Source organism: Rattus norvegicus, chromosome 9, assembly GCF_021556685.1.
Source record: "Rattus norvegicus strain SHRSP/BbbUtx chromosome 9, alternate assembly SHRSP_T2T, whole genome shotgun sequence".
In the NCBI taxonomy this organism is placed as follows: domain Eukaryota; kingdom Metazoa; phylum Chordata; class Mammalia; order Rodentia; family Muridae; genus Rattus; species Rattus norvegicus.
This window is the reverse complement of record NC_141542.1, coordinates 17,948,721-17,976,593: the sequence shown is the minus strand read 5'-3', so window position 1 is coordinate 17,976,593 and position 27,873 is coordinate 17,948,721. Positions and strand designations below refer to the sequence as shown.

At 42.2% G+C, this 27,873-nt stretch overlaps 2 protein-coding genes across 2 annotated transcripts in view; both read left to right on the top strand.

The window, feature by feature from the left end:
- LOC148003373 (disks large homolog 5-like) overlaps positions 1-27,873 on the top strand; it is an 83,522-nt gene that overhangs the window by 31,089 nt on the left and 24,560 nt on the right. The window lies entirely within an intron of this gene.
- Positions 19,227-27,658, top strand: LOC148003374 (disks large homolog 5-like). Its single transcript, XM_087568516.1, has 5 exons — positions 19,227-19,427; positions 20,146-20,305; positions 21,633-21,764; positions 22,425-22,608; positions 26,867-27,658. The coding sequence occupies exons 1-5, from the start codon at positions 19,298-19,300 to the stop codon at positions 26,870-26,872; spliced, it is 612 nt and encodes a 203-aa protein (XP_087424642.1). The 5' UTR covers positions 19,227-19,297; the 3' UTR covers positions 26,873-27,658.

Here is a 27,873-nt window from a genome sequence, read left to right as displayed (position 1 = left end):
GAGAGAGAGAGAGAGAGAGGCTGTGTTAGAAATGCTACAGGAGGAACTATGTGAAAAGGCTGAGAGCGAGGTGGGAGAGGACTATAAGGAAAACAAGAACAAGAAAGGAATTTCTGACATTTGCTCACAGTAGGAGAGCGCTCATTTAGAGAAGTTCTTTAAGGGAGCCTGCCTTATCAGGCGGTGGCCAAGGTCAGGATTGTTGTTTTCTTTTCCATGGGCCTTTAAACCCAGTGAGACAGTTTGGTAAAGGGCTGCTACTGAGGTCCTGATAGCCCCAGGTGAATTGGTTACGATTCTTTTGTCAGCCACCTGGCATCTAGCACCCAGGTTCTAACCATCTCTCCATCCTTTGGTTATACTCCTTGAGGGAAAAATCTAAGTCTAGAGAGATAGTCGATAACAGATCTGCTGCCTCTCTGCTCACCTTTCCGTTTCATAGACAAAGCTTGTGCTTATTTGTACAATGGCTTTTTGTCCAAGAAGGCCTCCTGGTTTAGCTGTGTGACTAAATGCTGTTTGCCCTCTTCATGCTTGTTAGTACCTGTTACAGGTTTTCTTTACCACTGAGGAAAGACGGGATCCTACTAGAGGCCAGAAAAAATGTTCCAGACACGGATAGAAGGCCCTCACTTCTGCCTGCTCTCTTCAGACGCCTGAAGGTAGGGAGTGCTCCAGGTCTGCCGCCAGGCTCCAAGGGTGGGTCTCTGAGGGGCTGGAAAATGCCCCACCAATTTGGCTAAGATAAGGAAAGGATATGAAGAGAAAGTTACAGAAACTTGAAGGGTTAAGCTAAGTCACTGAGAGAGTTATTGTAAGTTGCAGAGAAAAATAGCTGTAGAAGAAGGTGCAGACAGAGAGATTGAAAAAAAGAAAGAAAGAAAGAGGATAAAAAGAGCAGGAAGCTAGGGAAGAAAAGAGACAAAAAGAAGAAGAAGTTAGAGAGCTAAAGTTAGATAAAAGATGAGAGAGGAACATATACTGGCCACAGTAGTTAGGGAACCTAGGAAGATAGTACCTGGCAACAGAAGAGAATTCCTGGCTAAATATCAGTGTGCCTAATGCCAAGAAAAAGGGCACTGGGGCAGGGACTGCCCAAGAAAGAACAAGAGGGGCCACTGGAGAGTTTCTTGGTCCTAGAGTGCTGGAAAGGGACCCAATGCTCTGTGCTCCTATGCCCCCCAGTGGGCCAATATCCAAAGACTTTGAGTGCAAGGGGTTCCTGGCAACGAACAATACTTATGGACTGCCCGAAGAACAGTGGACCTTGGCGTGGGCCGGGTAACCCACCCACTAATTCATGGTCATCCCTGACTTCCCCTATCCCTTGCTCATGAGAAAATTGCTCTCCAAATTGGCTTGCGTGGGCTGAAATCGCTGGGTGAGGCCATGTGTATGCATATCTACAGACTGTGAATGTGGAGCTTAAGACCTGTCTCAGTGCACCAGTACCTGATGCTGGGAGGTGTGTGGTTTAGCGCTGTTCTGCTTGGAACACACCGTTCCTGCCAGCCGGGCACTGGCAATTATCACCCAATCCAGGACTTAAACTGTGATAGAGTGGCTGATGTTTTGCCTTTAAATAGAGTGTCCCAAAAGATGGGACCACGGTCAGCTGCCATGTACTAGGTTCTCCACCGGTTGGGGACAATTTGGTCACCTTGCTGCCCAATCCAGACCTGGAGCCACCACAGCACGAGTGTCAAGCACTGACAGAAGCCCATGGGTGGAGGAAAGACCTGTGCAACTGGCTGATTGACCCCTGCTGAAAGCCAAGGACCTTGTCCACAAACGGGAACAGTTCTCTTCATGAATGAAGGTCAGAGACAAGTGGGTGCTGCCATGGTGGACAACACGATGTCATCTGGGATGGCTGAACTTCTACCCCCCAGCACATCAGCACTTCAGATGCCTTTACCATCTCTTGGATGCCCTGGTGAAGCCAACAACTGCAAGAGACGGCCTCGATAGTCATCAAGAAGATACTGGAAGAAATCTTCCCCCAGTCTGGAGTACCCAAGGTGATCTGGTCAGACAACAGCCCTATTTTCGTTGCCAAGGTAAGCCAGGGTATGGCCAAGTATTTAGAGGTCGATTGGAAATTACATTGTATCTACAGACCTCAAAGTTCAGGACAGGTAGAGTAAATAAATAAAACTCTAAAAGAGACCCTGACCAAATTAAATTAACCATGGAGACTGGCGCAGACTGGGTGACACTCCTTCCCTCTTGCTCTCTTCAGAGCAAGAAATACCCCTTCCAGATTCAGCCTTACCCCCTTTGAGATCTTATATGGGGCCTCAGCCCCCCTGACTGTATTAGATGATGTTACTGAACCAACACGTCATAGTGCCATAGTAATAATGATTTGTTTGCAAGGCTAAAAGACCTACAGGTGATACAGAAAGAAATCTGCTCACAGCTGACAGCAGCCTATGCCCTGGAGACCCCTGAGACATCCCATCAGTTCCAGGTCGGAGACTGCAGCTACACTGAGCCCAGACACTCGAGCCTCGCTGGAAAGGACCATACCTGGTGCTGCTGACCACCCTGACAGCTGTCAATTCTCAGGCCTCACCAGTCGTGTACTATATGTTGGGGCTGAGAGCTGGGACCTAGAGGGAAATTCAGTCATGTTTGTCCTGGGTTCTATCAAGATAGGTGTGGGATAGGCTTGATTTCCATTACAAATGATGTAACAATGCATATGTTAGTACTCTTAATACTTCTTGGGACCGTGCCTCAGGGATCACAGTCTGTACAAGCTTAGAAGTTCTAAAAGCTAGTCATGACCTTGGTGTATAGGCTTAGATAGTGTCCAGATTAGAATCCTCATGTTAAGACAACAATACCAAGCTGTTATGCTAGATGAAGCTGAGTTCTCCATGAAGTTCTAAGATTAGGACTATTAACAAAAAAGGAGAAGGGAATGTAGAACTAGAGTTTTAAAAAGGATACTCATTGTCAGAGTCCGGATGTTCAGGGCCGGACGTGCCTGAGGGAGAGCCAGAGATAGGACTTGCCGGACCAGCTATCAGCCCCAAGGACATTGACTATCTATAGCCACCCCCTCCCCTTCCTTCACCCGCCTGAGTGAGATGAGCCACCCTACCTGCCTGCCGAGCTGCTAGAGAGCACGTACTCCTTGCTGATGTAATTTCACACTGAAAGTAACTGTGCACCATTTGAATTGACCAATCATGTGTAACCTCGCGAATGCCCCTACCCTCCCCTATATAAACCCCCGAGTTTTGAGTCTCGGGGTCGATTCCTCTGTCTCCTGTGTGAGATATGTCTCGACCCGGGATCCCGCTAAGACCCGGGATCTCGTTAATTAAAGCTACCTCTTGCTGTTACATCAAGAATGGCTACTCGTGATTCCTGAGGGCACCCAAGCCCGCGATTGGAGCGAGAGACGGGGCTCCCCATTTTGGGGTACACTCTTTAAGTATCTTTGCTAGATGTCTTTGCACTGGGATCTTTCCACATTACTTAGATATCCTTGCTATGGGGTCATTACCCGTCACCTTGCCATTTTAATTTTGTGTTTCTTTTAGAGGCTAACGCTGTTTGATATAAGATCCAAAGATGAACTTCCATAATGGACTATGGTTTCAGACTTGATTTACAACCATGTGCCCCTCGGGTTGCTTCCTTTTGATCCTAGAGGTTGATTAATCTTTCCAGCAAGGCTTCCAGTACTTGATAGGATTGTGCTACATGCTGTCAGAGCAGAGTTATACAGAATTCATATGCTGGCCTTCCTCTGACAGTGCTTACCATTGACAAGTCCTCAAACAGGGCAGCGCTTGCAGAAAAAAAAAAAAAAAACCCTGCAGGCAATAAATCATGTATCTGGGTCTACCCCTGGCTCCTTGAGAAATGAAAGAGGAATATGGTCTTGGCTTACTGGAAGTCTTATCCCAAGTCTAGGGAAGGGGACTCCCAGAGAGCACTAAGCCTTCTCCTCATCCATCATAGTCTGTATAGCCTGTGGCTTTCATGTGGTCAGTGTGATGACCTTAAAATGTTCTAGGCATTTCTGCCATGTTCTGTCTCTATACCTAGACATGACCTCAGGTGTACAGTCACATTGGAAACATAAAAAGCCTTGCATCTGAATTGTGAAATTCAATGTGTGTTATATTTAAAATACCACAATAATTGAGTGGCCATTGCTACAGTAAATATTATAAGGGGGTTTCTACCCGACCGTAGATCATTTAGTTCCCAAATAAAAGACACAAAACTTTTAGATTTACAATGAGCTTTAAAATACTAGAACTGGGCAGACATCAACCCTCTGTGCTACTTTTTCTGCTTCCCTGTCAATAACCCTGAGGTATTGCTTGCCATGCTCTGCCTGGGCCACGCCTGTTCTAACAAGACTGGCCCACATGGCAATACACTCATGATCCAACTACCCTATGGGGTGGTGTCTCCTTCCTTCTCCTCCCATGTCCTTTCCCTCTCCTCATGGACCCTGCCTGAGCCCCCAAGCCAAGGGCAACTTTGCTCTCTCCCCTCTCTTCTGCCCAGCCCGTGTTGTAGGGATTTTATTAACCAATCAGGGATAACTTAGGAGGCAAAAAAAAAAAAATCTAGTATACATGAGGGTCTCCTTGTTTGAAGCAACCAGACCTTAGGGTACAGAATTACCCTGCCTAATAAGATCCTATCTCAAAATGTCAAGAAAAGTCAAGATTTATTATTATTTAATAATAAATCAAGAAATAGCCATTGTAAAGAATTTACAAAAAGCAAAGCAGTGGAGCAGAGTGGACGCTGTGTGTCAAATCCCTCTGCTGTCCATCTCTGGGACCAAGTATGCATCACATCAGTGACGGGAATGGGGTGCTGAAAGCCTGGAGCAAAGGGATGCTGGCTGCATGGCCACATTTGAACAACACTAAAGCAGGACTAAATGCTAAGAAAAAAAAGTGATATGCAAACCATGTAAATTTTAATGTCCTCCAGAAAGACAACACCACAATAATTTTACTGTTTCTCAAGCTGCTTCTGTCACCAAACTTCTAATATTGGTAAGGATGTGGAAAACTCTTGTGATGCAAACCAGTTGCCAATAAGAAGAGCAACCACTGTCCTGACCAAGGTGACCTGGATGCTGTCAAATAGGCCGAGGCAGCCTGGACAGCCATCAGAGTATGTTTAACACACAGATATCTGTCATTTCAAAAGGGGGAAAATGAAGCCTGACTTTTCCCCCCTTTAAGCAAAACCAAGAATACTAAAGCATTGAGGATTACAAATAAAAATATGCCAAGAAACTTCATAGAATATACATTTCTCTTGTGTGTGCTCCTGAGTGTGTGTGTTTTGTATGTGTTTTGTGTGTGTTTTATGTGTATGTGTGAGTGTGTGTGTATGTGTGTGTACTTGTATGTGTGAGTGTCTGTGTGTCTGTGTGTGTATGTGTGTGAGTGTGTATGCAGGTGTGAGTGTGTGTGTATGTGTGTGTACTTGTGTGTGTGAGTGTCTGTGTGTCTGTGTGTGTATGTGTGTGAGTGTGTATGCAGGTGTGAGTGTGTGTGTTTTGTGTGTGTGTGTGTGTGTGAGTGTGTGTATGAGTGTGTGTGTGTCTGTGTCTGTGTCTGTGTGCACTAATGCTTCAATTATCTGCTATGGTGAATACTGTCCCCAACTCAATTATGAAGGTTAGTATTAAGCTGTGAGTAGTATGTGGAGAGTGGTCACAAAGAATATTTAGGAGTCCTCTTCTGTTAAGTTGTCTGAGACTTCCAAATGCTGCATGATGTGAGTGGGCCTCACATCTCAGGACACTAACTATATTAAGTAAATTCCCGTGTGTTTTTCTTAAACATTTTTCTATGAAAACCTTTAATAATTTTTTCTCCCATTCATTTTTTTGGGGGGGGCGCAAGGGTCTTTGTTTGTTTTTTGTTTTTGTTTTGTTTTTTGGTTTTCTTTTTGTTTGTTTGTTTGTTTGTTTGCTTATTTTAGGTCCACAGGATTTTCTGTAGCCTTGGAGGAAGTCCTAGACTTAGGACACTGGATCTGTACAGTTAAGGGAATTAACCAGTTCACTGAGCACATTTTTTTTTGTTTGGTTTCTGTTTTTCTTTTGAGATCTCACTGTGGGAGCAGAGGAAGCCCTGAGGAAGTACAGCCCTAAGTGCATGTGTGCTGTAAACATGATATGACCATGCCTTGCACCCAAAGCCATTTATCCATGGGGAAAAGGCAAAGGCCCCCATACCCCTTGAGGCTCAGAGACATGACAATGCCTTCTCAGGATGGTGTTGATAGTGTGTGCAGAAAAATCTACTCTACCTTTCTCCCTGGCCCCATCTGGATATTTATAGCCTGAAGACTGCTCCCTGCAGAGACTGCTCCTACTGAGATTAGCTAAATCTGCCCCTTATCAGTTGCATATGCATAGTCCTCCCCTCCTTGTTTATCTGCATGTAATGCCCACCTCCTTGCTGCCCTGTGCAACAGCCCTGCTTCCTGGCCAACTCTATACAATAAACATGCTGAGCTTCTGGGATGCTGCATTTTCTCCAGCCCACGGACCCAGCCTTCCCCATGTATGTGTGTCCAATGTCATTCTTCATTTCCTCCTCACCACTGGTCAGGCCCAAGTCCCTGGAGCCACACAAAGGACTTGGCAATCTAAGTCTGCTCCACTTTGAAGGAAGTACTTTCTAAACTGAAATCTAAAGCACACAGTGGGTTCAGCTCCCTCTCAAGTGTCTTTGGTGAGAGTTGGGGTGGGTGTGAGACCAGTTGCATTATGAGTATTGCAGAAGAGTAAAGGATTCACAGTTTGCTTTTGGTGAAGCTGAGCTCCCCACGAGGCTATCATTGCCAACGTTTTCCCAAGTCACTTCTAGGAGGTCAACTGACTCCTAGGTGAGTCTTTGGTTACACTGCTTCAGTTTTCTGTGGCTACACTGTCCAAATGGCACCCACTGGTCACACATGGCTATTTGAGATGAACTAAACTTAGAACTAAAATCTGCCTCTTTAGTCACAGCAGGCAAACCAGGAGGCACACAGCCAGCCAGAATCCATAGCCAGAAGCACAGCAGATATAGAATATTTCTATCATCTAGAAATTTCTCCTGGACAGCAGTGGTCTAGGTTCTTGGTGTCTGGTTTTTCCTTCAGGGAGAATTATTTGCGGTACTAATATCAAAAGGTTTATTTTTAAAGCAACTTTACCAAAATATGACTTACTCACCTCGAAATTAATCCAGTTTAAGTCTACAATGTAATGGTTCCCCATAAATCTATCCGAGTTCGACGGTAGACCACGGAACAAAAGAAAGACAGTTTATGCAGTTATGTAAAAATGGTATGCATCAATATTGACCACTGCATAATTATACTGTACTACTTTTGATTTCTTCAAAATTCAGGCCTTTTATTGATAGTTTTACAAAAATACATTATCCTAGAGTTGAGAAAATATTATACAATATTTCATCTGGGCTTTTTATTACATTGAGACTTTAATATTTTTGCATCTTTTGCTAGTATTGTTAGATTCTTTATAAGAGTTTTATTTTGTGGATTTTTTTGCCGATCTGGTCACTATTTGATGCCATTTCAATGTTCTCAGGATTTTGATGACAATAATACTACAATGATAAAGGGATACTCATTTTCTTGAGCCATTTACATATGTATATACACACATATGGAAAGTTATGTATACATATTTCTATGCTGTACTGTGTAGAATACAATTCTATTATACGTCAACATATACAGTTTGCTCAATATGATTTCTGTGAATGTTATCAGTCATGGGGAAATATTAAGAGCCTGAATAAACATGGACAATATTTGCAGAATGCACATAAAATTGAAGATGGTATATAAGCAAAAATGTGAAGAATATCACTTACAGCTTTCATATCGAATGCACTTTACAATTTTTAATAGATTAAAATATTTAAATCATTTTACCCAGTTTCTTGTTTTTTTTTTCAAAATGTGTCTCCTGGATGATTTGAATTACATATGCTGCTCAAGATCCTTTTAACAACAGTGACCTAATGCCTTAAATGTGTTTCTGATATTTCCATTCACTTGATCACTGTTCAATAATTGTACCAAGTTTATAACTGTACTTTTTTTATCCCTTTAAGAATGTAACTTTCATGTGTGACTATACACTTTTGATCCTAACTCTTTGGAAGTATAGACAGGTGGATCTCTTTTTTGAGGTCAACCTGGTTCATATAGGAAATCCCTATCTTGAAAAAATCAATCAATAAATAAGCAAATAAATAAAAAGAATTTAAAACATTTGTAATTAAGATGAACACAACCACATCTTTAATAACAATTAATTTTTTATTGCAGATAATTCATATAATCAATTTACAAAATGTTACATAGTGTCATATGGGAACTCAATTTCATTGTAAAATAAACCTGCTTTTCTCTTTTAATTGGTTGCTCTTAGTTAACATCTTTTATATGCATATATAATTTATTCTGATTATTCTCTCCCCCACATCGTCCCATCCCCTCCCCTAGGACTTCAACATATACAGTCTTCTAAATTTAGGCTTTCCAATGTCTGATTTCTCTTTTAATTATTATACCTTCCTTTAATTTTCCATCTACATTTTATGATATCTTAATAAGAAACCCATTCTGTCATTGGCATTATCTCAGTGCTTGGTAGGAGACATTCACATTCTTCAGTAGCTTGTCATCAGTGCAGTTAATGACATCGAGGTCTCTCTCTGTTTCTGTCTCTCTCTGTCTCTGTCCCTCTGTCTCTGTCTCCCTCTCTGTCTCTCTCTGTCTCTCTGTCTCTTCTGTCTCTCTGTCTCTCTGTCTCTCTCTCCATCCCCTCCCCAATTGTTTTGTTTTCTAATACAAGTTCTCACACTTTAGTCTAGCCTTGCAATCAAGGCAATCCACCTACCTCAGCCTTGTGAGTGTTGGGATTCCAGGCATACACCATCTTGCCCAGTGAATTTTGTGACTCTCGTACATCCCTTTACCATTTCTGAATTATTTTTAATATTGCTGTAACCCTTTTCTAGCTTCTAGATGTAGATATATTAACTGATTAGAAGGTTTTATTTTTAAAGATTTATTTATTTCTGTACATGAACACTCTGCGAGTGTCCCTGAATGTCAGAAGAGAGCTTCAGACAGAAGAGGGCATTGGATCCCACTACAGATAGTTGTCAGTCACCATGTGGTTGCTGGGAATTGAACTTGGGAGCACTGGAGAAGCAGCGCTCTTAACCACCAAGCCATCTCTCCAATCTGATAAAAAAGATTTTAAATTTCATTCTTTTTGTGTTTGTTTGCAATCTTTCTTCTTGAGAACACTGTGATGGAATGTCCAAATGGTGATTAGTGGCAGTTGGTAGAAGAAGCCATATGTGTGATGCTGCAATATGTGTGAGGGGCTGGCAACAAGGTGCAGAGCCAAGACCATGGCCCCGTGCCCTGAGGCTCGCCTGATGGATGTGAGCTCTCAGCCCTGTCAGGATGATTTCAGGTGAGGACAGCAGGTGGTGGCTTGTGCCCTGCTGAGCCAGCCTAGGAGAGTGGCAACCACAATCGCCATGCCCAAGCCTCCAGCCTGGGGCACCTGGAAGATCCGGCTGTGATGGCCTCGGGTTGGTCACGGTGAGCCTGGAGGCCCAAAGAAGCCGCCCTGGCCTCCGCAGAGCCCAGAGAGGGGACTGACAGGCGTGGGCAGAGCCAGGAGCTCCGCACCTCGCGCCTCCCGGTGTCGCGCCTCCTAGTGTTGTCTGCCCCAGGGAGTGGGCACACGTGTCCTTCCCACCCTGCCTTTCGACCAGGCCCGAGTTTCTCCATGAGCTGATGTCTTAAATCATCTAGATTTTAGGAATTTGGTGTTGTGTTTTCTAAAGATACATCGTACAGCATACAGATAACATCGTAATAGAATAAAGGAATCTTTTGATTTCGCACCAAATTCCATAAAGCAATGACTACTGCTCAGCTCTCTTGGCCATGTGAAAAGCAGAAATTATATTTCACTTTTTTAAAGAAATAATGAAAGTACTTAAGCTTAAGCAAAGCCAATGGAAAAGGTCCCTATGGTGTTTGTCTTTGGTTTCCTGTGCTCTTTCTAGAGAATGACTTTAAGAAGTCAGTGCAGCCAGGTTGTCATTGTGGTCAGGCAGTCATGAGCAGATGGATAAGCGATGTGCTAGGGCCCCATAGGCCAGTGAGCCCAGCTGAAGAGGACAGGCTAGCCAGTGAGCCTGACTGAAGAGGACAGGCTAGCCAGTGAGCCTGACTGAAGAGCAGAGGCTAGCCAGTGAGCCTGACTGAAGAGCAGAGGTTAGCCAGTGAGCCTGACTGAAGAGCAGAGGCTAGCCAGTGAGCCTGACTGAAGAACAGAGGCTAGCCAGTGAGCCTCGCTGAAGGCTGAAGAGCAGTGATTTTAACCTTTATTTCTAAGTTCTTCAGTTTTCCTAAAAGTTTCTACAAAAGTTTGCCTCCATAAAGTTTGACTTAGAAGGTTCTCCTGGCTCTCTTCTTCTTATCTCCTTTCCTCTTGCTCTTATGACACAATAATCTCCTTACTCTCAATGCCTTACTCTCAACGCTATGCCTTTACTTCTAAGTTCTTCTTGAGTTCTGTTCTCTTCAGTTCAGTTCTGTCTAAAAAGCTTCTCTCTCTTTCTCCTCAGCATTTGTATATCTTTCTGAACACAGCAACACATGGTGAAAAGTTCACCACAAGTTTGCACAGGAATTCAAATCATAAGTTGGATAATCAGTTTACGACAGAGAATGTTTACATGCATATCCATGAAGGTTAATCCTCAGGATAAACTGTCACCATCTGTTACTGGCTCTGCACATTCATGGAGAGTTAAAAGCTGTAATTTTTATGAGAAAAGAATAAGTGAAATTACCTATATGAAAATCCAGTCAATTATTTAGTTCAGTCCTTGCACCTATAGTAAATCATTAGTTCTCTTTTTATGAAGTTTGGTTAATTGGTTTATACCCTCTTAGGATGGGCTATAATTTGTAAATGCCTGCTTGGTATTGCAGAAGCAATTCACTCATGACACTTTAAGAATGGCAGGGTTCTCAATGCAATTTTGATTACCAGAGAAAACATAATAGCAGTCCTATTATAAAAGCTTAAAATTACTAATCTATTTAAAGGAATTCTTATAGAACCATCATTAGGAATTAAGAAATCATCTATTTGTTTATACATCATCACTCCAAGACAATACATCTTCGCTGCTCTGTGGTGATCTGCTCAAAGGAGTGTGGTAAAGAGCATGACAAATACAGAGGCAGATGCTTGCAGCCAACCATTCAGCTGAGAGCAAGGCCCATATCTAAATATAGGAAAATGCAAAATACATCAAACCAGTAGCTAACATCAAACTAAACTGAGAAAATTGAAGGAATCCCACTAAAATCAGGGACTAGACAAGGCTGCCCACTCTTTCCCTACTTTTTCAATATGGTACTTAAAGTCCTAGCCATAGCAATCAAACAATGAAAGTAGGTCAAAGGGATAAAAATTAGAAGGGATGAAGTCAAAATAGTAATATTTGAAGATGATATGATAGTCTACTTAAGCAACACCAAAATTCCACCAGAGAACTACTTACCGTGATCAACAACTTCAGAAAACTGTCTGAGTGAAAAATTAACTCAAACAATTCAGTAGCCTTCCTCTACTCAAAGGGTAAACAGGCTGAGAAAGAAATTAAGGAAATGACACACTTCACAATAGTCCCAAATACTATAAAATAACTTGCTGTTACTTGAACCAAGCAAGTAAAAAATCTGTATGACAAGAACTTCAAATCTCTGAAGAAAGAAATTGAAGAAGATCTCAGAAGATGTCAAGATCTCCCATGCTCATAGATTGGCAGGATGAATATGGTAAAAAATGGCCATTTTGCAAAAAGCAATCTACAGATTCAATGCCATCAAAATCAGTATTCCTACTCAATTCTTTATAAAGGTAGAAAGTGCAATTTACCGTCATTTGGTATAACATAAAACTCAGGATAGCAAAAACTATACTCAACAATAAAAGATCTTCTGGGGGAATCACCATCTCTGACCTCAAGCAGTATTACAGAGCAATAGTGTGTATGGTATTGGCATACAGACAGGCAGCTCAGTGGAACATAATTGAAGACACAGAAATGAACCCACATACCTATGGTCATTTGATCTTTGACAAAGGAGTTAAAACATCCAATGGAAGAAAGATAGCAGTTTTAATAAATAGTGCTGGTTAAACTGGAGTTCAACAGGTAGAAGAATGCAAGTTGACCCATTCTTATTACCCTATAAAAAGCTTAAGTCCAAGTGGATCAAGGGCCTCCACATCAAACCAGATACACTAAAATTAATAGAAAAAAGTAGGGAAGAGTCTCAAAGACATGAGCACTAAGGAAAATTTCCAGAAGAAAATACCAATGGCTTATGCTTTAAGATCAAGAATCGACAAATGGGGGGACCTCATAAAACTGAAAAGCTTCTGTAAGGCAAAGGAGAGTGTCAGTAGGAGAAAAAGGCAACCAACAGATTGGGAAAGAATCTTTACCAATCCTGCATCTGATAGAGGGCTAATATCCAAAGTATACACAAAACACAAGAAGTTAGAGTACAGAGAGCCAAACACCCCTGTTAATAAATGGGGTTCAGAGGTAAAGAAAACATTCTCAGCTGAGGAATATCAAACAGCTGAAAAGCACCTAAAGAAATGCTCAACATCCTTAGTCATCTGGGAAATGCAAATCAAAACAACGCCGAGAATCCACCTCACACTAGTCAGGATGGCTAAGATCAAAAACTCAGGTGACAACAGATGCTGGCGAGGATGTGGAGAAAGAGGAACACTCCTCCATTGTTGCTGGGATTGCAAACTGGTACAAGCACTCTGGAAATCAGTCTGGGGCTTCCTCAGAAAATTGGACATTCCATTACCTGAGGACCCAGCTATACCTGTCCTGGGCATATACCCAAAAGATGCTCCAACATACAACAACACACATGCTCCACTATGTTCATAGCAGCCTTATTCATAATATCCAGAAGCTGGCATGAACCCAGATGCCCTTCAACGGAGGAATTGATTCAAGAAATGTGGTACATCTACACAATGGAGTACCACTCAGCTATCAAAAACAATAACTACATTCAATTCATAGGCAAATGGAAAGAACTAGAAAATATCATCCACAGTGAGGTAATCCAATCACAGAAAAGCACACTTGGTATGCTGTTGGGAGCGATGGCCTCCAATCCCTCCATTATTGATATTATTATTATGGTTAGCATTAAGTATGACTGGGTTCATGGAAAATCCCCAGCCAGCTGCAGAAGACTAATACAAATGTGCTGGTCAAGATGAAAAATCATATGATAACGTGTGACGTTAAGATATCCAATGTCATGACCTGTAACCTTTCTGAAAAACCAACATCCTGCTGACTAATAGATATGACAAACCTGTGACCTTTCTGACAACCTGTCAACATCAGCCGGTTCCCTGACCACACGAATATTGTGTCCTTGGTGTGGGTAAATGTTTCTGACTTCCCCCCTCTCTCTGTTACCCATTTATGGTACAAATTCAGCCTTGGAGAAAAATAAAATTGTCACCTTGCTCAGACTCTTGTCTTGTAGTGCTTCTTCGAGTCTCTAGTCCCCCATTCTCTCCCAGGTACTCAACACCCCTCGTTGACAGTATGCACTCATTGATAAGTGGATATTGACTAAAACCTCGAATTACCCAAGATGCAATCTGCAGATATCAGGAAGCTCAAGAAGAAGGATGACCAAAGTGCAGATGTTCCCACTCCTTCTTAAAATGGGGAACAAAAATATCCATAGGAGGGGATATGGAGGCCAAATCTAAAGCAGAGACCGAAAGAACAGCCATTCAGAGTCTGTCCTAATGTGGCCCATATATATATACAGCCATCAAAACTAGGTAAGATTGATGAAGCTAAAAAGTGCTTACTGAAAGGGACCGGATATACATCTCCCCTGAGAGACACATCCAGAGCATGTCAAATAAAGACGTCAGAGCTAGCAGTAAACTACTGAACTGAGAACAGGACACCCTTTATGGGAATTAGAGGAAGGATTCAAAGAGCTGAAGGGCTTGCAACCCCATAAGAACAGCAATGCCAACCAAATAAACCACTGGCAAAAGACTATACATCGACTGACCCAGGGGTCCAACCGCATATGTAGGAGAGAATAGCCTTGTTGGGGCACCTGTGGAAGGGGAAGCCCTTGTTCTTAACAATGTTGGACCCTCAGTGCAGGGGAATGTCCGGGAAGGGGTTTCTAAGTGGCATGGATTGGGGGACCATACATATGTTGGAGGGGCACGGGAGGGGGGCTGCTGTACCGAAAGTTGGGACAGGGAATAAGGTTTGAAATGTAAATAAAAAATATATATGTATTAAAAAAATCTAAAATTTTAGAAAATGATAAATACCAAGAAATAATCAAAAAAAGAAAATGTGAAATAGAAAGAAATTTTAGGATTTGGAAAAAGATGAATGCCAGGTATTTGAAAAACTGTATGACCATGGTAAACACTTTAATATACTTGAGAAATTTTTTACATGTTAATGAACTGCATGTTTTTTTTTTAATTAACTTCAGTATTTCTTATTTACATTTCGAATGTTATTCCCTTTCCCGGTTTCCGGGCCAACATCCGCCTAGCTCCTCCCCCTCTCCTTCTTTATGGGAGTTCCCTTCCCCATCCTCCCCCCATTGCCGCCCTCCCCCCAACAATCACATTTACTGGGGGTTCAGTCTTAGGAGGACCAAGGGTTTCCACTTCCACTGGTGATCTTACTAGGCTATTCATTGCTACCTATGAGGTTAGAGTCCAGGGTCAGTCCATGTATAGTCTTTGAGTAGTGGCTTAGTCCCTAGAAGCTCTAGTTGCTTGGCAGTGTTGTTCATATGGGGTCTCGAGCCCCTTCAAGCTCTTCCAGTCCTTTCTGATTCCTTCAACTGGGGTCCTGTTCTCAGTTCAGTGGTTTGCGGCTGGCATTCGACTCTGTATTTGCTGTATTCTGTCTGTGTCTCTCAGGAGAGATCTACATCCGGTTCCTGTCAGCCTGCACTTCTTTGCTTCATCCATCTTGTCTAATTGGGTGGCTGTATATGTATGGGCCACATGTGGGGCAGGCTTTGAATGGGTGTTCCTTCAGTCTCTGTTTTAATCTTTGCCTCTCTCTTCCCTGCCAAGGGTATTCTTGTTCCCCTTTTAAAGAAGGACTGAAGCATTCACGTTTTGATCATCCGTCTTGAGTTTCATGTGTTCTGTGAATCTAGGGTAGTTCAAGCATTTGGGCTAATAGCCACTTATCAATGAGTGCATACCATGTGTGTTTTTCTGTGATTGGGTTACCACACTCAGGATGATATTTTCCAGTTCCCTCCATTTGCCTGTGAATTTCATAAAGTCACTGTTTTTGACAGCTGAGTAATATTCCATTGTATAGATGTACCACATTTTCTGTATCCATTCCACTGTTGAAGGGCATCTGGCTATTATAAATAAGGCTGCTATGAACATAGTTGAGCACGTGTCTTTTTTATATGTTGGGGCATCTTTTGGGTATATGCCCAAGAGAAGTATAGCTGGGTCCTCAGGTAGTGGAATGTCCAATTTTCTGAGGAACCTTCAGACTGATTTCCAGAGTGCTTGTACCAGTTTGCAATCCCAGCAACAACTGAGGAGTGTTCCTCCTTCTCCACATCCTCGCCAGCATTTGCTGTCACTTGAATGTTTGATCTTAGCCATTCTCACTGGTGTGAGGTGAAATCTCAGGGTTGTTTTGATTTGCATTTCTCTTATGACTAAAGATGTTGAACATTTCTTTAAGTGTTTCTCAGCCATTTGGCATTCCTCAGGTGTGAATTCTTTGTTTAGTTCTGAACCCCATTTTTAATAGGGTTATTTGTCTCCCTGTTGTCTGACTTCTTGGGTTCCTTGTATATTTTGGATATAAGCCCTCTTCAGTTGTAGGATTGGTAAAGATCTGTTCCCAATCTGTTGGTTGCTGTTTTGTCCTAACCACAGTGTCCCTTGCCTTACAGAAGCTTTGCAGTTTTATGAGATCCCATTTGTCGATTCTTGATCTTAGAGCATAAGCCATTGGTGTTTTGTTCAGGAAAATTTCTCCAGTGCCCATGTGTTCGAGATGCTTCCCCACTTTTTCTTCTATTAGTTTGAGTGTATCTGGTTTGATGTGGAGGTCCTTGATACACTTGGACTTAAGCTTTGTACAGGGTGATAAGCATGGATTGATCTGCATTCTTGTACATGTTGACCTCCAGTTGAAACAGTACCATTTGCTGAAAATGCTATCTTTTTTCCATTGGATGGTTTTGGCTCCTTTGTCAAAAATCAAGTGACCATAGGTGTGTGGGTGACAGTAGGGGGGCTTATGGAGCAAAAGCTGGGAAAGGGAATAACGTTTGAAATGTAAATAAAAATATATATCTTTTAAAAAAACTAAAATTTTAAAAAATGATAATAATACTAAGAAATAATTAAAAAAAGAAAATGTGAATAAGAAAGAAATTTTAGGATTTGGAAAAAGATGAATGCCAGGTATTTGAAAAACTGTATGACCATGGTAAACACTTTAATATACTTGAGAAATTTTTTTACATGTTAATGAACTGCATCTTTTTTTTTAAATAGTGAATGGAAATCCAGTCCCTTCCTGGGTGTGAGGCTAGGTATCCAGATGTAGTGGAATTCATTATTTGTTGGTCCTGAACCTTTGAGTCTGCTTCTAACTCAGCTTATGCCAAGGAAACTAGGCCAGGGTGATGTCTAAGCCATTGACCAAACCATCTGGACTAACAATCATGGGTGAAATTCCACCTTGTAAATTGGACAAGAGGAATAAAATATACCTTTAAGGATTTAAAAAAAAATGAAATGTACCCAAAAAATCCAATAAAAAAGTTTAAATTAAAAATTACTTAGGAAATACAAATACTGGGGTGCCATTCCACAATCATGATGTGTTTCTTCTGTGATAGCTTACCGGTTAATTTACTTCTCTATGACTGTTTTCTTATTTGAAAGTAAGTAATGGCATCATCTGTGGAGTGGATGGTGAGAACAAAAGTTTGCCTAACTTGAACAATCGATCCCTCCTGAGCTTGTGATTAACATTCTCAGCACAGGGAAATTTACTGAGGAGATTAAAAAACAAAATCCAAACATAAAACAGGAACAACAACGATGTAAAAACATTCTGGACTCTGGGTATGAAGGCATGTTACAAGTTTAATCAGCTTTGTAGGTATTTCTAATAAACACACAAAGAAACAAAAATCCTATCACAGTACTAGCAGTTGCATCCAACAAAGAGAGAGCTGTGAGGTAGTGCATGCTGCTTCTTTCCCCAGATACCTCTTGGCCTCAGGCCTGCACCCAGTGAGCTGGACCAAGAGCAGCCAGGTTGAAATTCCTGATGCCATGGCAGGATTCTGCAGGACCATTTCCCTTTGACAACAAGGAACCTGTGTGGAGGAGACCTCTTGGTGAGTCCTCAAGGACTCTACATGTCCTATTCTACAGGGAGAAGCCCTGTCAGGTCTTTGAGCAAGGCCAGCCAGTTGTTTGGGGAAGTCTCTGGTCCTGTGGCAGAGGGCGAGGAATGGCAGAAAGAATGGCAGCTCCACTGAGAGCAAAGGATAACCCTTCTAGGCCTGTGACCTCCTAAATAATTTATCTTTTCACCTGATGCCTTATTCACATTTTCTTACTTTCATACAACTGTGATCTTGATGAGCAGCTGGGCTCTTCTTTTCTTAATCAGTTCTTTGTTGTCACAGATGTTTTTAACTTACTCCAGCCCCTGAGACTTATTCACACCTTCTGTATGCAGTAGGACCCTTGGTGGGCCTGTCATTTCAAAAATAGAAGCTTAGGTAATCCAAAAGATTGGACTCCAGTTTACCTCAGGCCAGGAAAGAAGTCAGCCACCATTAGTAAAAGAGCAAGGGAAAAATTACATAAGACAAATAAGTGCCTTAATCAGAAGAAAAGATCCTCAACTTCTAAGGCGCGCACATCTGCACCCCTCTGTTCTGAGCTTTGCATAGTGATGTGGTATAACTCCAGATGGTAGTAAAAGACAGAGATATTCCCAGAAACGTCAAACATGATTTTCACCCTTACATCTGTGAGGTGGGGTGGCAGTATAGCACACATCCAGGTGGAATTATGACACCTAGGATAAGAAGACAGAATCCATATATCACACTGCCAAATGGACACCCTCCTGAACTTATGGACCCATTAAAATTGAGCTTCAACCTGACCTCAGGCCATTCCACTCCCTTCCCATCCTCCTGATTCTTATGTTTGCTAGAAGTAAAAGATCATGGTGCAGCCCCCAATATTCTCATGCCTAGACTTGACTATTCAGGAAGAATGATAATGGAGAAGGGATGGCTATGTGGTTACAATGTAGTAACACAAGGTCCAGGTTGACATTTGCTCACTGATGTCCAATTTAATTGTCTTGTTATATTTGAGAAAGGGAGGATGTCCTTCTTAATATATAAAAGGGACAGAAATTTATTATTTTATATGTGCCCTGTAGTTGATCCCTATGTTTCCAAGAAAAAGGAGTTTGTATTGCAAAAAAATAGGATTATAGACCATTGATTTTGTGAAATACATGGATATGTAAATGGAAACAATGTCAGCTGTCAAGGACTGCAGAGTAAGCAAATATTTCCAGGTTTTATACACTCAGAGGTATAGAAGAAATATATTGGCCTCCAGAAAAAGGGAAAACCTTAGGAATCGAAACATGTTTCACATGCATTGTCTCGAGTAGTAGATTTACTTTTAAGAAAAATCTCCCTCCTCCTTGGTCCCTAGAGATTTGGGTGCTAAGAAAAATCTGTTCTCCAATTCAGGGTTGTAAGCAACTCTCCCCAGCAAAAGCATTGTTGACTTCCAATTATGCAGAAAGAAATATCTAGCTTTGAAATAGAGGTTGCCCAATGGTATTCCCAGTGACACATGAGCGACTGGAGGAAAGGGTCCCCACAGAAATTCATCAGTGTGGGGAAAGCTGGTTAGTAGGTATGCCATAGAACTTTCCAGTGACATCATCAGTAAGCACTTCACTGGACAATCTATTGTATCTAAGAGATCCCTAGAATCTTCTGTGATGTCACCAGTGTTGTGGTGACACCAACTGCCTTTGGGATATTCCTTCAGTTCCCTTTGGGTTCACAAACAGACATGTTTCGCCAGCTGCTCAGGCTATTTTGGAAGAAAAGGGGAGATCAAGGAGAGAACACACCAGGTCAGAGGGAAGCTGACCCCCTCTCTAATGGAACAGGAAGGAGGAAATCATTCTGGGGAAGGATTGGTGAGTCCTGGGCAGAGTTGGGGAACATCCTCAAGGAGGTACTTTTGACATGTGCCTTCTAAGACTAGGCCTTACAAGCAGGAGCCTTGGAATTTCTCAAAGGCAAACCAAGAGTCAGGAGTTCCTCATCCTTAATTTGAGAGAAAGCCAGAAAGTGGTAATCCTTCAGTTTCTTTTCTGGAATCTTTTTAACTGTGAGTGTCAATGAATGGCAGGAGGAGGCACTGTGAGATTAACAATGTGACCATCCATGGTTGGGAGTTGAAGCACTTCATCCTCTAGATTACTGTAGGTTACACAAGTCTCTGATGGTGAGAACAAGGAAGGATGCACCCCTCGTCATGAATTGAGTTCTCACACACTTTGGTCTGGAACACACATGATTAGAGCTTGATGGTGCTAAGTGTTATGAACTCCAGGATTAACTGCACCACATCTGATATGAGATAACAATGTCCCAGATGTTTATGTATCAGTCAGGTTATACTGTTCAGGGTGAAGGTTCCTGTAATAGTGAGTGTGGCATGTGTATGGCATTAGAGGTTGGGAAGAGGGACATAGCTTAAAGTCCAGCTTGAAAATAGCTTTTTTGCTCTTTCAGGGATTCACCCAGTCTCTATCATTTCCTCTTCCTCAAGTGCCTTTTGGGATTCAGAATGGTCTTTTCCTCCCATGGGCCATCAAATATGCAAATTCACTTGGGTTTATCTATCTACAGGTTTTGGTAGGAAGGCATCATCCCAAAATGTCATCAGTAAGCAAGAGGAGTGTCTAAAGGAACTGGAGGAACTCAAATTTGAAATCCAGAAGTGTCAATTCGAGAGGGATGAACTTTATCAAATCCTGGACCTTTATATCTATGATGATTGGGACCACAGGTAGTCATTATGCCCAGTAACCTGTTCACTCACTTGTGCTCTCTCTCTGCTAACCCCAGATTTCCTCATAGCACGAGAAGTTTCACCTCTCATCCTGGATTTTAAAGAGCCTTGGCATGCATTGGCTTGTGAGGTAAGCTAGGTGCTGTGTGTTTAGGGTCAACCTGTTTTGTAGTTGAGCCTGAGGTGGTTGGAGAGGCATTGGTTCTGTCAGCAGCTGGAAGGACCTGCTCACACTTGCTGCAACTGTGTGTGTGAATGAAATGCCTGCATGTCATCACTCTTTCCTCTGAATTTGTTCATTATACACTGATTCTATGGCACCTCCATGCATGTAGTTGGCATTCTACATGTTTTTGGATATGGGTTGGTATGTATGTATGTGGAAGTATATGTGGTGTTTTACTCAGGATCAGGACGTCTGGGACCTTCGATGGGGTCTGAGGATTTTTTGATCAACAGTTTGCAGGTCATGATAGTGATGAGTATGTGGAGGCCCACATATTCAGCAGAGCACTTTGCTCCTTCTGTATACCTTGGTGGCACACTGGACTCTCCTGAGGGGAGGAGGTGCTATAAATCCTCTTCCCTGTCAAACTTAGTTATGCCCTCTGGGAATTCATGTAACGATAGAAACCAAGGATTGAGTATACCTGCTTTCAAAACAAGAGAAATGTCATCACAGCTTTCTCTTGGGCCCAAAGCTGTGGCACAGACTGGAGGAATCTTCTTCCTGAACTAGTCAATTCCATCATGCTCACCTGGCCAGCTCTTGAAGGTCAGGTCCCTCCAATTGGTCCCGTGGCTCTGTTGTCCTGTGCCCAGGATAATAAACTTAACCAGTACAAATACTTTGAAGGAGCAAGTATGTGTTGCATACTGAGTTTAAGTAATCGAGAGAACAGTCTGATTTCACCTAATTTGTGTCACCTGCTTTGATCTTTAGTTTTTTATGTTTTTAACTATCCAGGGATTGTTTATTGTGACCTAGAAATGGTCACTGTGGTCTTGACCGTTGTTATTCCCAAATAGGCCGGTCTCAGCCTTGCCCACTCCTATATAGTGAGTTTTTGCAGAACCATATCTCCCAGGATTCCAAGGAGTCCTTATTTCAAAACAAATGTTTGCTTATTTACATGGAAATATTTTCTGTGGATTGAGTCTCACTGTTGGGTTTTGGTCTGGTTTTTGAGGTTGCCACTTTCTTCCCTTCCACCATTCCTTGAATTTGAACTTTTTTATTATATATTTTTTATTTACACTTCACCTAATTCTGAAATCATGAGTTCAAAACGTTATTTGTTCCTTTGGCCATGACCTAACCCAGGCTGGATGTCGAATTGCCAGTACTTCAATCCGAACATGAGATGAGAATGATGGCTATGCAAATGATGACCAACTCAATAAGTGATGCCATGGAGAGGTACAAGGAGCTCATACAAGTGAACAGTTCTTACCGGTGAGTCGCTGACAGAGATGAGAACACAGCACTAGGCAGGGAATACTTCTGTCCTGTGTGACTTTGAACCAAAGTCAGGGCTCTGGTTCTGTAGTGTCTGACTCTTAACAAGAAGCATGCCTTGTGGCAAGGGTCTTAGATTTGTAGCTCTTGGACTCAGTTTTCCTACATGTGAAGGGTGTAGAAGACCCTCCAATTGTTATTTTCCCCATTAAGGATCCTCTAGATAGAAAAGGTTTGCACCATGATGGGAATATCAATCAACTCTGAATCTCTAGGACTCTGACAGGATGTCTATGATCCATGAGAAACACATGGATAGATTGTAGAGCTATTGGGTCTTCTATCCTCCCTCAGAGGGCATTTGACCTCTACTTGTAGATGATTTCAGCATACTATGGACATATGAGCTCCCTTATGGACCATTTCTTCTACCTTGATTTATATAAACTGTCTTAGTGTCAGGATTTTCAGAAATACTTTGATTCATGTGGAATGTGTCCTCTGGATTTGACCTCCTCTAATTGGTGCTAACATGTATAATGTTCTTCTAGTCTGGGGATTTCTGGGGATGAGGACCCTTGAAGGGATAATTGTACTTGCAAGAGTGACAGGCAAATAGAAGCTGCCTGGGATTTACCATTTATGTTTGTGGTTCAGCATCAGGCACTCACAGCTCCTGCGTGAACAAACTCAATTGGAGAACAATATACAGATTTTGCTGAATGAGAAGAGAGAACAGCTGGTGGAGCAGACTGAACTGCCAGCATCCTCTGAGGAGATAAAGAGGTTCTGCGAAGAGGCCGGAATGAACATCTGTGACCCCAGAGCCAAGCAACAGCAGGTAGGGTTAGGCCTCAGGGTCAGGGTGTCCTCATGTCTTACCATAAACATAGACAAACCAATGTAACTGTCTATTGACTGATCCATGTCCTGACCTAGGTCTCATCCAAGTGTTCATTCATGTGATGGTTTACAAGGCTTTCTGTGGAGACAGCGCCTTTTCAGGAAACTGCATGTTTGGAAAGCAAATGCTCTTGCTCTTTGAGAATCTGCAGTTTATTAAGGGAGATAGGTTGATCACACAGCACAGCACTACATGCCATTATGTGTGGAGGGTGCTATGTGGGAGTCCCTCTTTAGACTAGAACAGGGCTTTGAGGGATGAAGAAAAAGCCTGGAGCTCATTTTCTTTTCAGGGATTGTGTGAGACTCCAGGAAGTATGTAGTTTTCAAGGAGGAGAGCCTGGTGGAAATGGCAAAGAAATGGTTCTCATTGTCATTTGTGGTGGCTTTTGTTGTTCCACCCCCCTCCCCCTCTATATGAAGATGGTGAGTTCATGCTTCATAGATCTTGGGTAACCACAGAGCCTGAGGAGCAGCATGTCAGTCCTGTCTTATTTGAGTGCTCCTGGAGAGTTCATAACTGGGCCTACAACCTGAAGCTGGTTAGAAGAGCAAGGATGTGGAAAAGGTTTCTCAAAGGCTGAGGGTTGGCATGAGAGACTTGAGACTTCAAGAACAAAGTTATCCGTATGTACCCCCAATTCTCACCAAGAAAGGTACATTGCTGTGCTGACCTGCATCTTAGGGAGCATGCGGGGAGGCCAGTTAATGACAAGCAATTTTGTCCAGTCATTATCCAACTTAGTCCTTTAAGCCTAGGTCTCTCAACAAACCTGAAGCTTCCTGTTTTGTGCTGGAAGTAGGAGTCTTTGCATCACCGGTCCAGTTCCAGGTGGAGCCCCCTCTCTTATTTTCTCAACACATTCTTAAACCATTCACTTATTTTAAAAATAAGGATTAGATTTCTTCACTTTACCTGAACTGAGGTATCCCCCGGGAAGACTCTGGTTTGTCTTATGGGCTTCACCATGATCTTGCATGGAATCTTAGAGTGCATCCCTCTTCTGACATTGCTCTGATGACTATATCATGGTCACTGCATTCTTTCAGGATAGATTCCCTCTCAATATTGTACACAGTGCTGCATTTCAGAAAAGTCACTGTATGTTATTCCTTTAGCCTCCTTCTGACTGACATTGAGGTTGTTTTAATATCACATGAAATCTAATGTGATGAAAAGTTCCTGGTAAATGACCATGAGACACTGTCTTCTCTGATGCTTCCAAGGTCTTCTATGAAGGAAACAGGTTAGTTTTAGTGGGGCCTATGATGAGTCAGCATAGCACTTGATGGAGTCTTTTCCTAGAATCTCTCTCTTGGGAATTTGATGTGTTGTTTAGGCTATCTGTGCAGAACATGTCACTTACTTGTAGGACCAGCAAGTATCTGCATAGAAAGGTTTCCTGAAGTGGAAATGAGTACAGGCCAGGGCAGCACAGCTTGCTTGAGTCAAAGAGACTTGTACACAGCATTGTTCCCACTAATTCCTCACTCAACAGGAAATGTGCTGCGTAACAGCAATGTTTTCATTTGTGCTTGCGAGTGTGTATCTCTGTATGTCTGTGTGTGTGTGTGTGTGTGTGTGTGTGTGTGTGTGTGTGTGTTTATCAGCAGTGGCTGAGCATGTTGATGTTCATGCTGTGTTTTTCTAATGCTGGGTGATTTTTCAAGTCTTTTCGGTATGGGACTTTATATATAGGAGGGTGTGTGAGGGTGTATGTGTGTTTGTGTGTGTGTGTGTGTGTGTGTGTGTGTGTGTGTTTGCAGTAGTGAACCTGTGTTTCCCTCTATTTCCAAGTTTCATGAGAAACGTTCTCTAAGAGTTCACTTTACATCCATGAAACATGAAATACAGCTGCCCAGTCATTTGGCATCTCCATCTAGCTGTGTAGAGCAAACGGACACTTAATTTATTAACTTATTCAGTTTTCAAAAAATTCATAACAGAATTATCTTGTGAAGTGTGGGGAAGGAGTGGAAATATGTTCAAGTGAGTCCTGTTTCACAGGGGTAACAAATGGTACAGGCCTGGAGCTTGCAGGTCTCTTTTTGTTATGGTGTAGAAGCAGGACAATAAAGTCCTTTAGAAATGCAACCCCCAAAAATGAGGACACAAAAACACCTTTAAAGTTAGATTTTCAAGTGATTGTGGGCAAAACTACTCATCTGCTTTGAAATCCTTTGGAGCACATCAAAGGAATGTAGTACTGGGAGGTAAGGGCAAGGTTTCTCTAGAAAATCCATGAGTTTATGTTGCTTCTCTGTTCTTTGTGAATTGTGAAAGCCCACTGGAAGGTTGTGTCACTCACTGTGTCTTCTCCAAGGTTGCTTTCCACATTGCCTGCTACCATTTCTTTCCAGCTACCTTGGCAACTACAGCTTCCCCTGGGAGTTGGCTTGGATTTTACTCATTGAGAATTTGATTTGCTTGGAGTTGCATTGTCATCAAGCAAAAGTCAGATAGCTATGATGTGGTGCAAGAACAGGCCAGTTTCAGGAGCCCCTTTAGGTGCACAGATAATCCAAAGCACTCCCCTATGTTATCTGTGTACCATTCTGCAAGTGCTGTTAATCAACATCATTTTCTCTCAGGTAATTTCAGCCTCAATGGGGTTAGGAGAAATGACGAAATTCAGATGGGTCTGGGAATATAAGAACAGGTAGCCCTATGAGAAGCCGTGTTCAGAAAGTGGAACAGACGTTTTAGTTAACCCAGTGATTCCACAACAAGGAGTAGGTGTTACAATTGCAACTAGGGAGCATCAGTGTTGTAGTGGTCCCAGAGCAGCCTTGAAGGAGAATCTATCCAGATGTCCATCAGCCAAGGAGTAAAAGTGTACCGTAGGTTGGAGCCCTTCCATGCATTCTGATTCAGTGTGAGATAATCCATGCAAGCTTTTCCTTACTCACTCAAAATATCTGTGGCACAATCACATTACGGGGAGAAAATTTGTTGATTTGGATCCTGGTTATGGAGATTTCCTATGATTCTAGCTTTGGGCCTGAAGTCACTCAGGTTATGGTGAAGACTGCTCCGATGAGACGTAGCTGCACACTTTGGGGAAAGTCTGAAATAGTGAACAAGAACAAGAGTCTAGTCCTTCACCAATGTATGATCCTTTGCTGGGAAACAAGACTACTCTACACAGCCTTGGGAACTTGCTAAGCAAGATTGGTAATAGGGAAAGAACCCTGAGTCTATGTCGGTTTATGGGAGGACAGCACATCACTGACTGAGCTGTCTAAAGGTTCTGGCCACTACGTACATAACCCACTCAACATTTGTTTTTATGCCTCCAGAGTATCCTGGGGAATCTTTACATTAAGCATTAATGTTCAGGTAGGAACACAGGCTGGAAGAAGCCATTTGAATATCCTTTCCCTATATAAATACCCTTTTTGGGTGAATGACCACCCACATGGCTTCAACCTCAGGCAGCTAAAGAGCTACTCAGAGTATTGTTCTGGTACAGTTCATGTGAATTTTGCCCATGAAACAATATATATGATCCTCTGGATTTCTTGGTATTTTCTACTCCTTTTTTACTGTGATCTCTCCGGAAAGATCTGAGGACATTTTCTCTTCTGTCCTCTCACAAACTGCCTTGCACTAGCCATAGACTTACAGGGGTGCTGTTCTGTTTCTACATCACAATCACCTTTAATGTCCATGTGTACGCTGGGAAGATTTGCATGGAGCACATTCTCAGTGATTACAGGATCTGTGCACTTCCCATGGATTGGATGTGAGATGGCTTCCCTGTGCATTTGCAGGTACAGTGGTTACAAATTGAACCTACAGTTCCTTCAGTGCTAACATAATCAGAACTTTCACCTCAATTCTGGGCATGTTCTCCAGAAGGCATCTACATGGTATTCTAGGTTGCTCATACCTCTCTTGAACTCAGATTCAGACATAGCTACAAGGTTATTAGTCAATATCATATTCCTGTACCAGTGGGAAAATATGCTCATTTTTCTCTTAATTCCAGTACAGTGCATTGTCCAAAGTTCAAATTCTAGCAGTTTCAAAAGGTGAGATATAAATCCAAGCCCAGGTACTCTATGTCACTTGGGGATGCAGGGACTGACTCAGATGACAGGTCATGCTGGATTGTCCAACTAAATAGACCAGATGTAAGAGGGAGAGCTGAATTGACAACCACTCACTAAATCTTTTTCCCTCTCTCTGCTAGGTCTGAAATTCTCCAGCAGAAACTAGAATATGACACATACCAGGACAAGATCTCCCTTGGTGAGAAGTGCTACAGGAGGAGAACTAAGTGTGCACAGCAAATACACCACTATTGCGTCTCATCTGTAATGTCCATAGCAATTGTGGACTGCATTTTCCTCCTTTAGTTTGATTTCTTTGGATTGAATATGTTGTATTTTCACCTCGCCTCTCTCCAGCAAGTGTAAATTTTTGGAGGGACCCAGAGAAGTGCTGATGCACATCAGTCAAAAGCTGCTGGTCATCCAGAAAGACTGTGCACGTATAAATTTGTACTTGTCCTGATGGGTCATCCAGAAGAGTTTCATGGAGATCAGTTCACAACATTGGAAAGACTTTGAGACAAAGTCTGTAATATCATTTATACTCAATATTGGATGGCTTCTTCCTTAATACCCCTACTCCAACAAAAGAGACCTACTTCCACTCCTCTTGAAAAGATCATTACCACCAATAACTGCTTGTCTACTATGTCTCCAAGGCAAGCCACAGGCTATAAGTCTATTCTGCAAAAGGAGCAACAAAAGAATGCTTAGAGCAATTCCTCTATTTAAAGTTTGGTTGAGTTTTGATTATATTGGTTTTTTGGTTTTCCTTCTATTCATTTGAAGATTTGTTATTTATGTCTTGTTATTTTCTTCATTTGCTTTTCTATTTTGATAAGGATATAGACTGTATATATTGACTACCTGCATCTGGTTACTATCAAGTAAATTGGATGTATTCTGGTGAATAAAGGAGTAATTTCAAACTCTTCACTCTTACGAACCTTCTTTATTGATCACTGGTATCAACCTCTGAAGTCCCACAGCTACCAGGGAGGGATGGATCTCTGCATTCTCATCGGGACTGGGCATCAAAATTCCTTCCCAGTCAGACTGAGATTCAAAGGCAGTTACACAGTCACTGTTCACTGTGTTCCCAACTCTGTGAACTTCAAGTTCATCATGCATATATTACCTACTGTGT

What these genes read in the sequence shown, in the direction of transcription:
- LOC148003374 (XM_087568516.1), top strand. Translation starts at nt 19,298, where the DNA reads ATGTTTCGCCAGCTGCTCAGGCTATTTTGGAAGAAAAGGGGAGATCAA. An exon ending in ATCATTCTGGGGAAGGATTG is followed by an intron (nt 19,428 to 20,145) that starts GTGAGTCCTGGG and finishes ATCTATCTACAG; the next exon opens with GTTTTGGTAGGAAGGCATCA. An exon ending in TATGATGATTGGGACCACAG is followed by an intron (nt 20,306 to 21,632) that starts GTAGTCATTATG and finishes GACCTAACCCAG; the next exon opens with GCTGGATGTCGAATTGCCAG.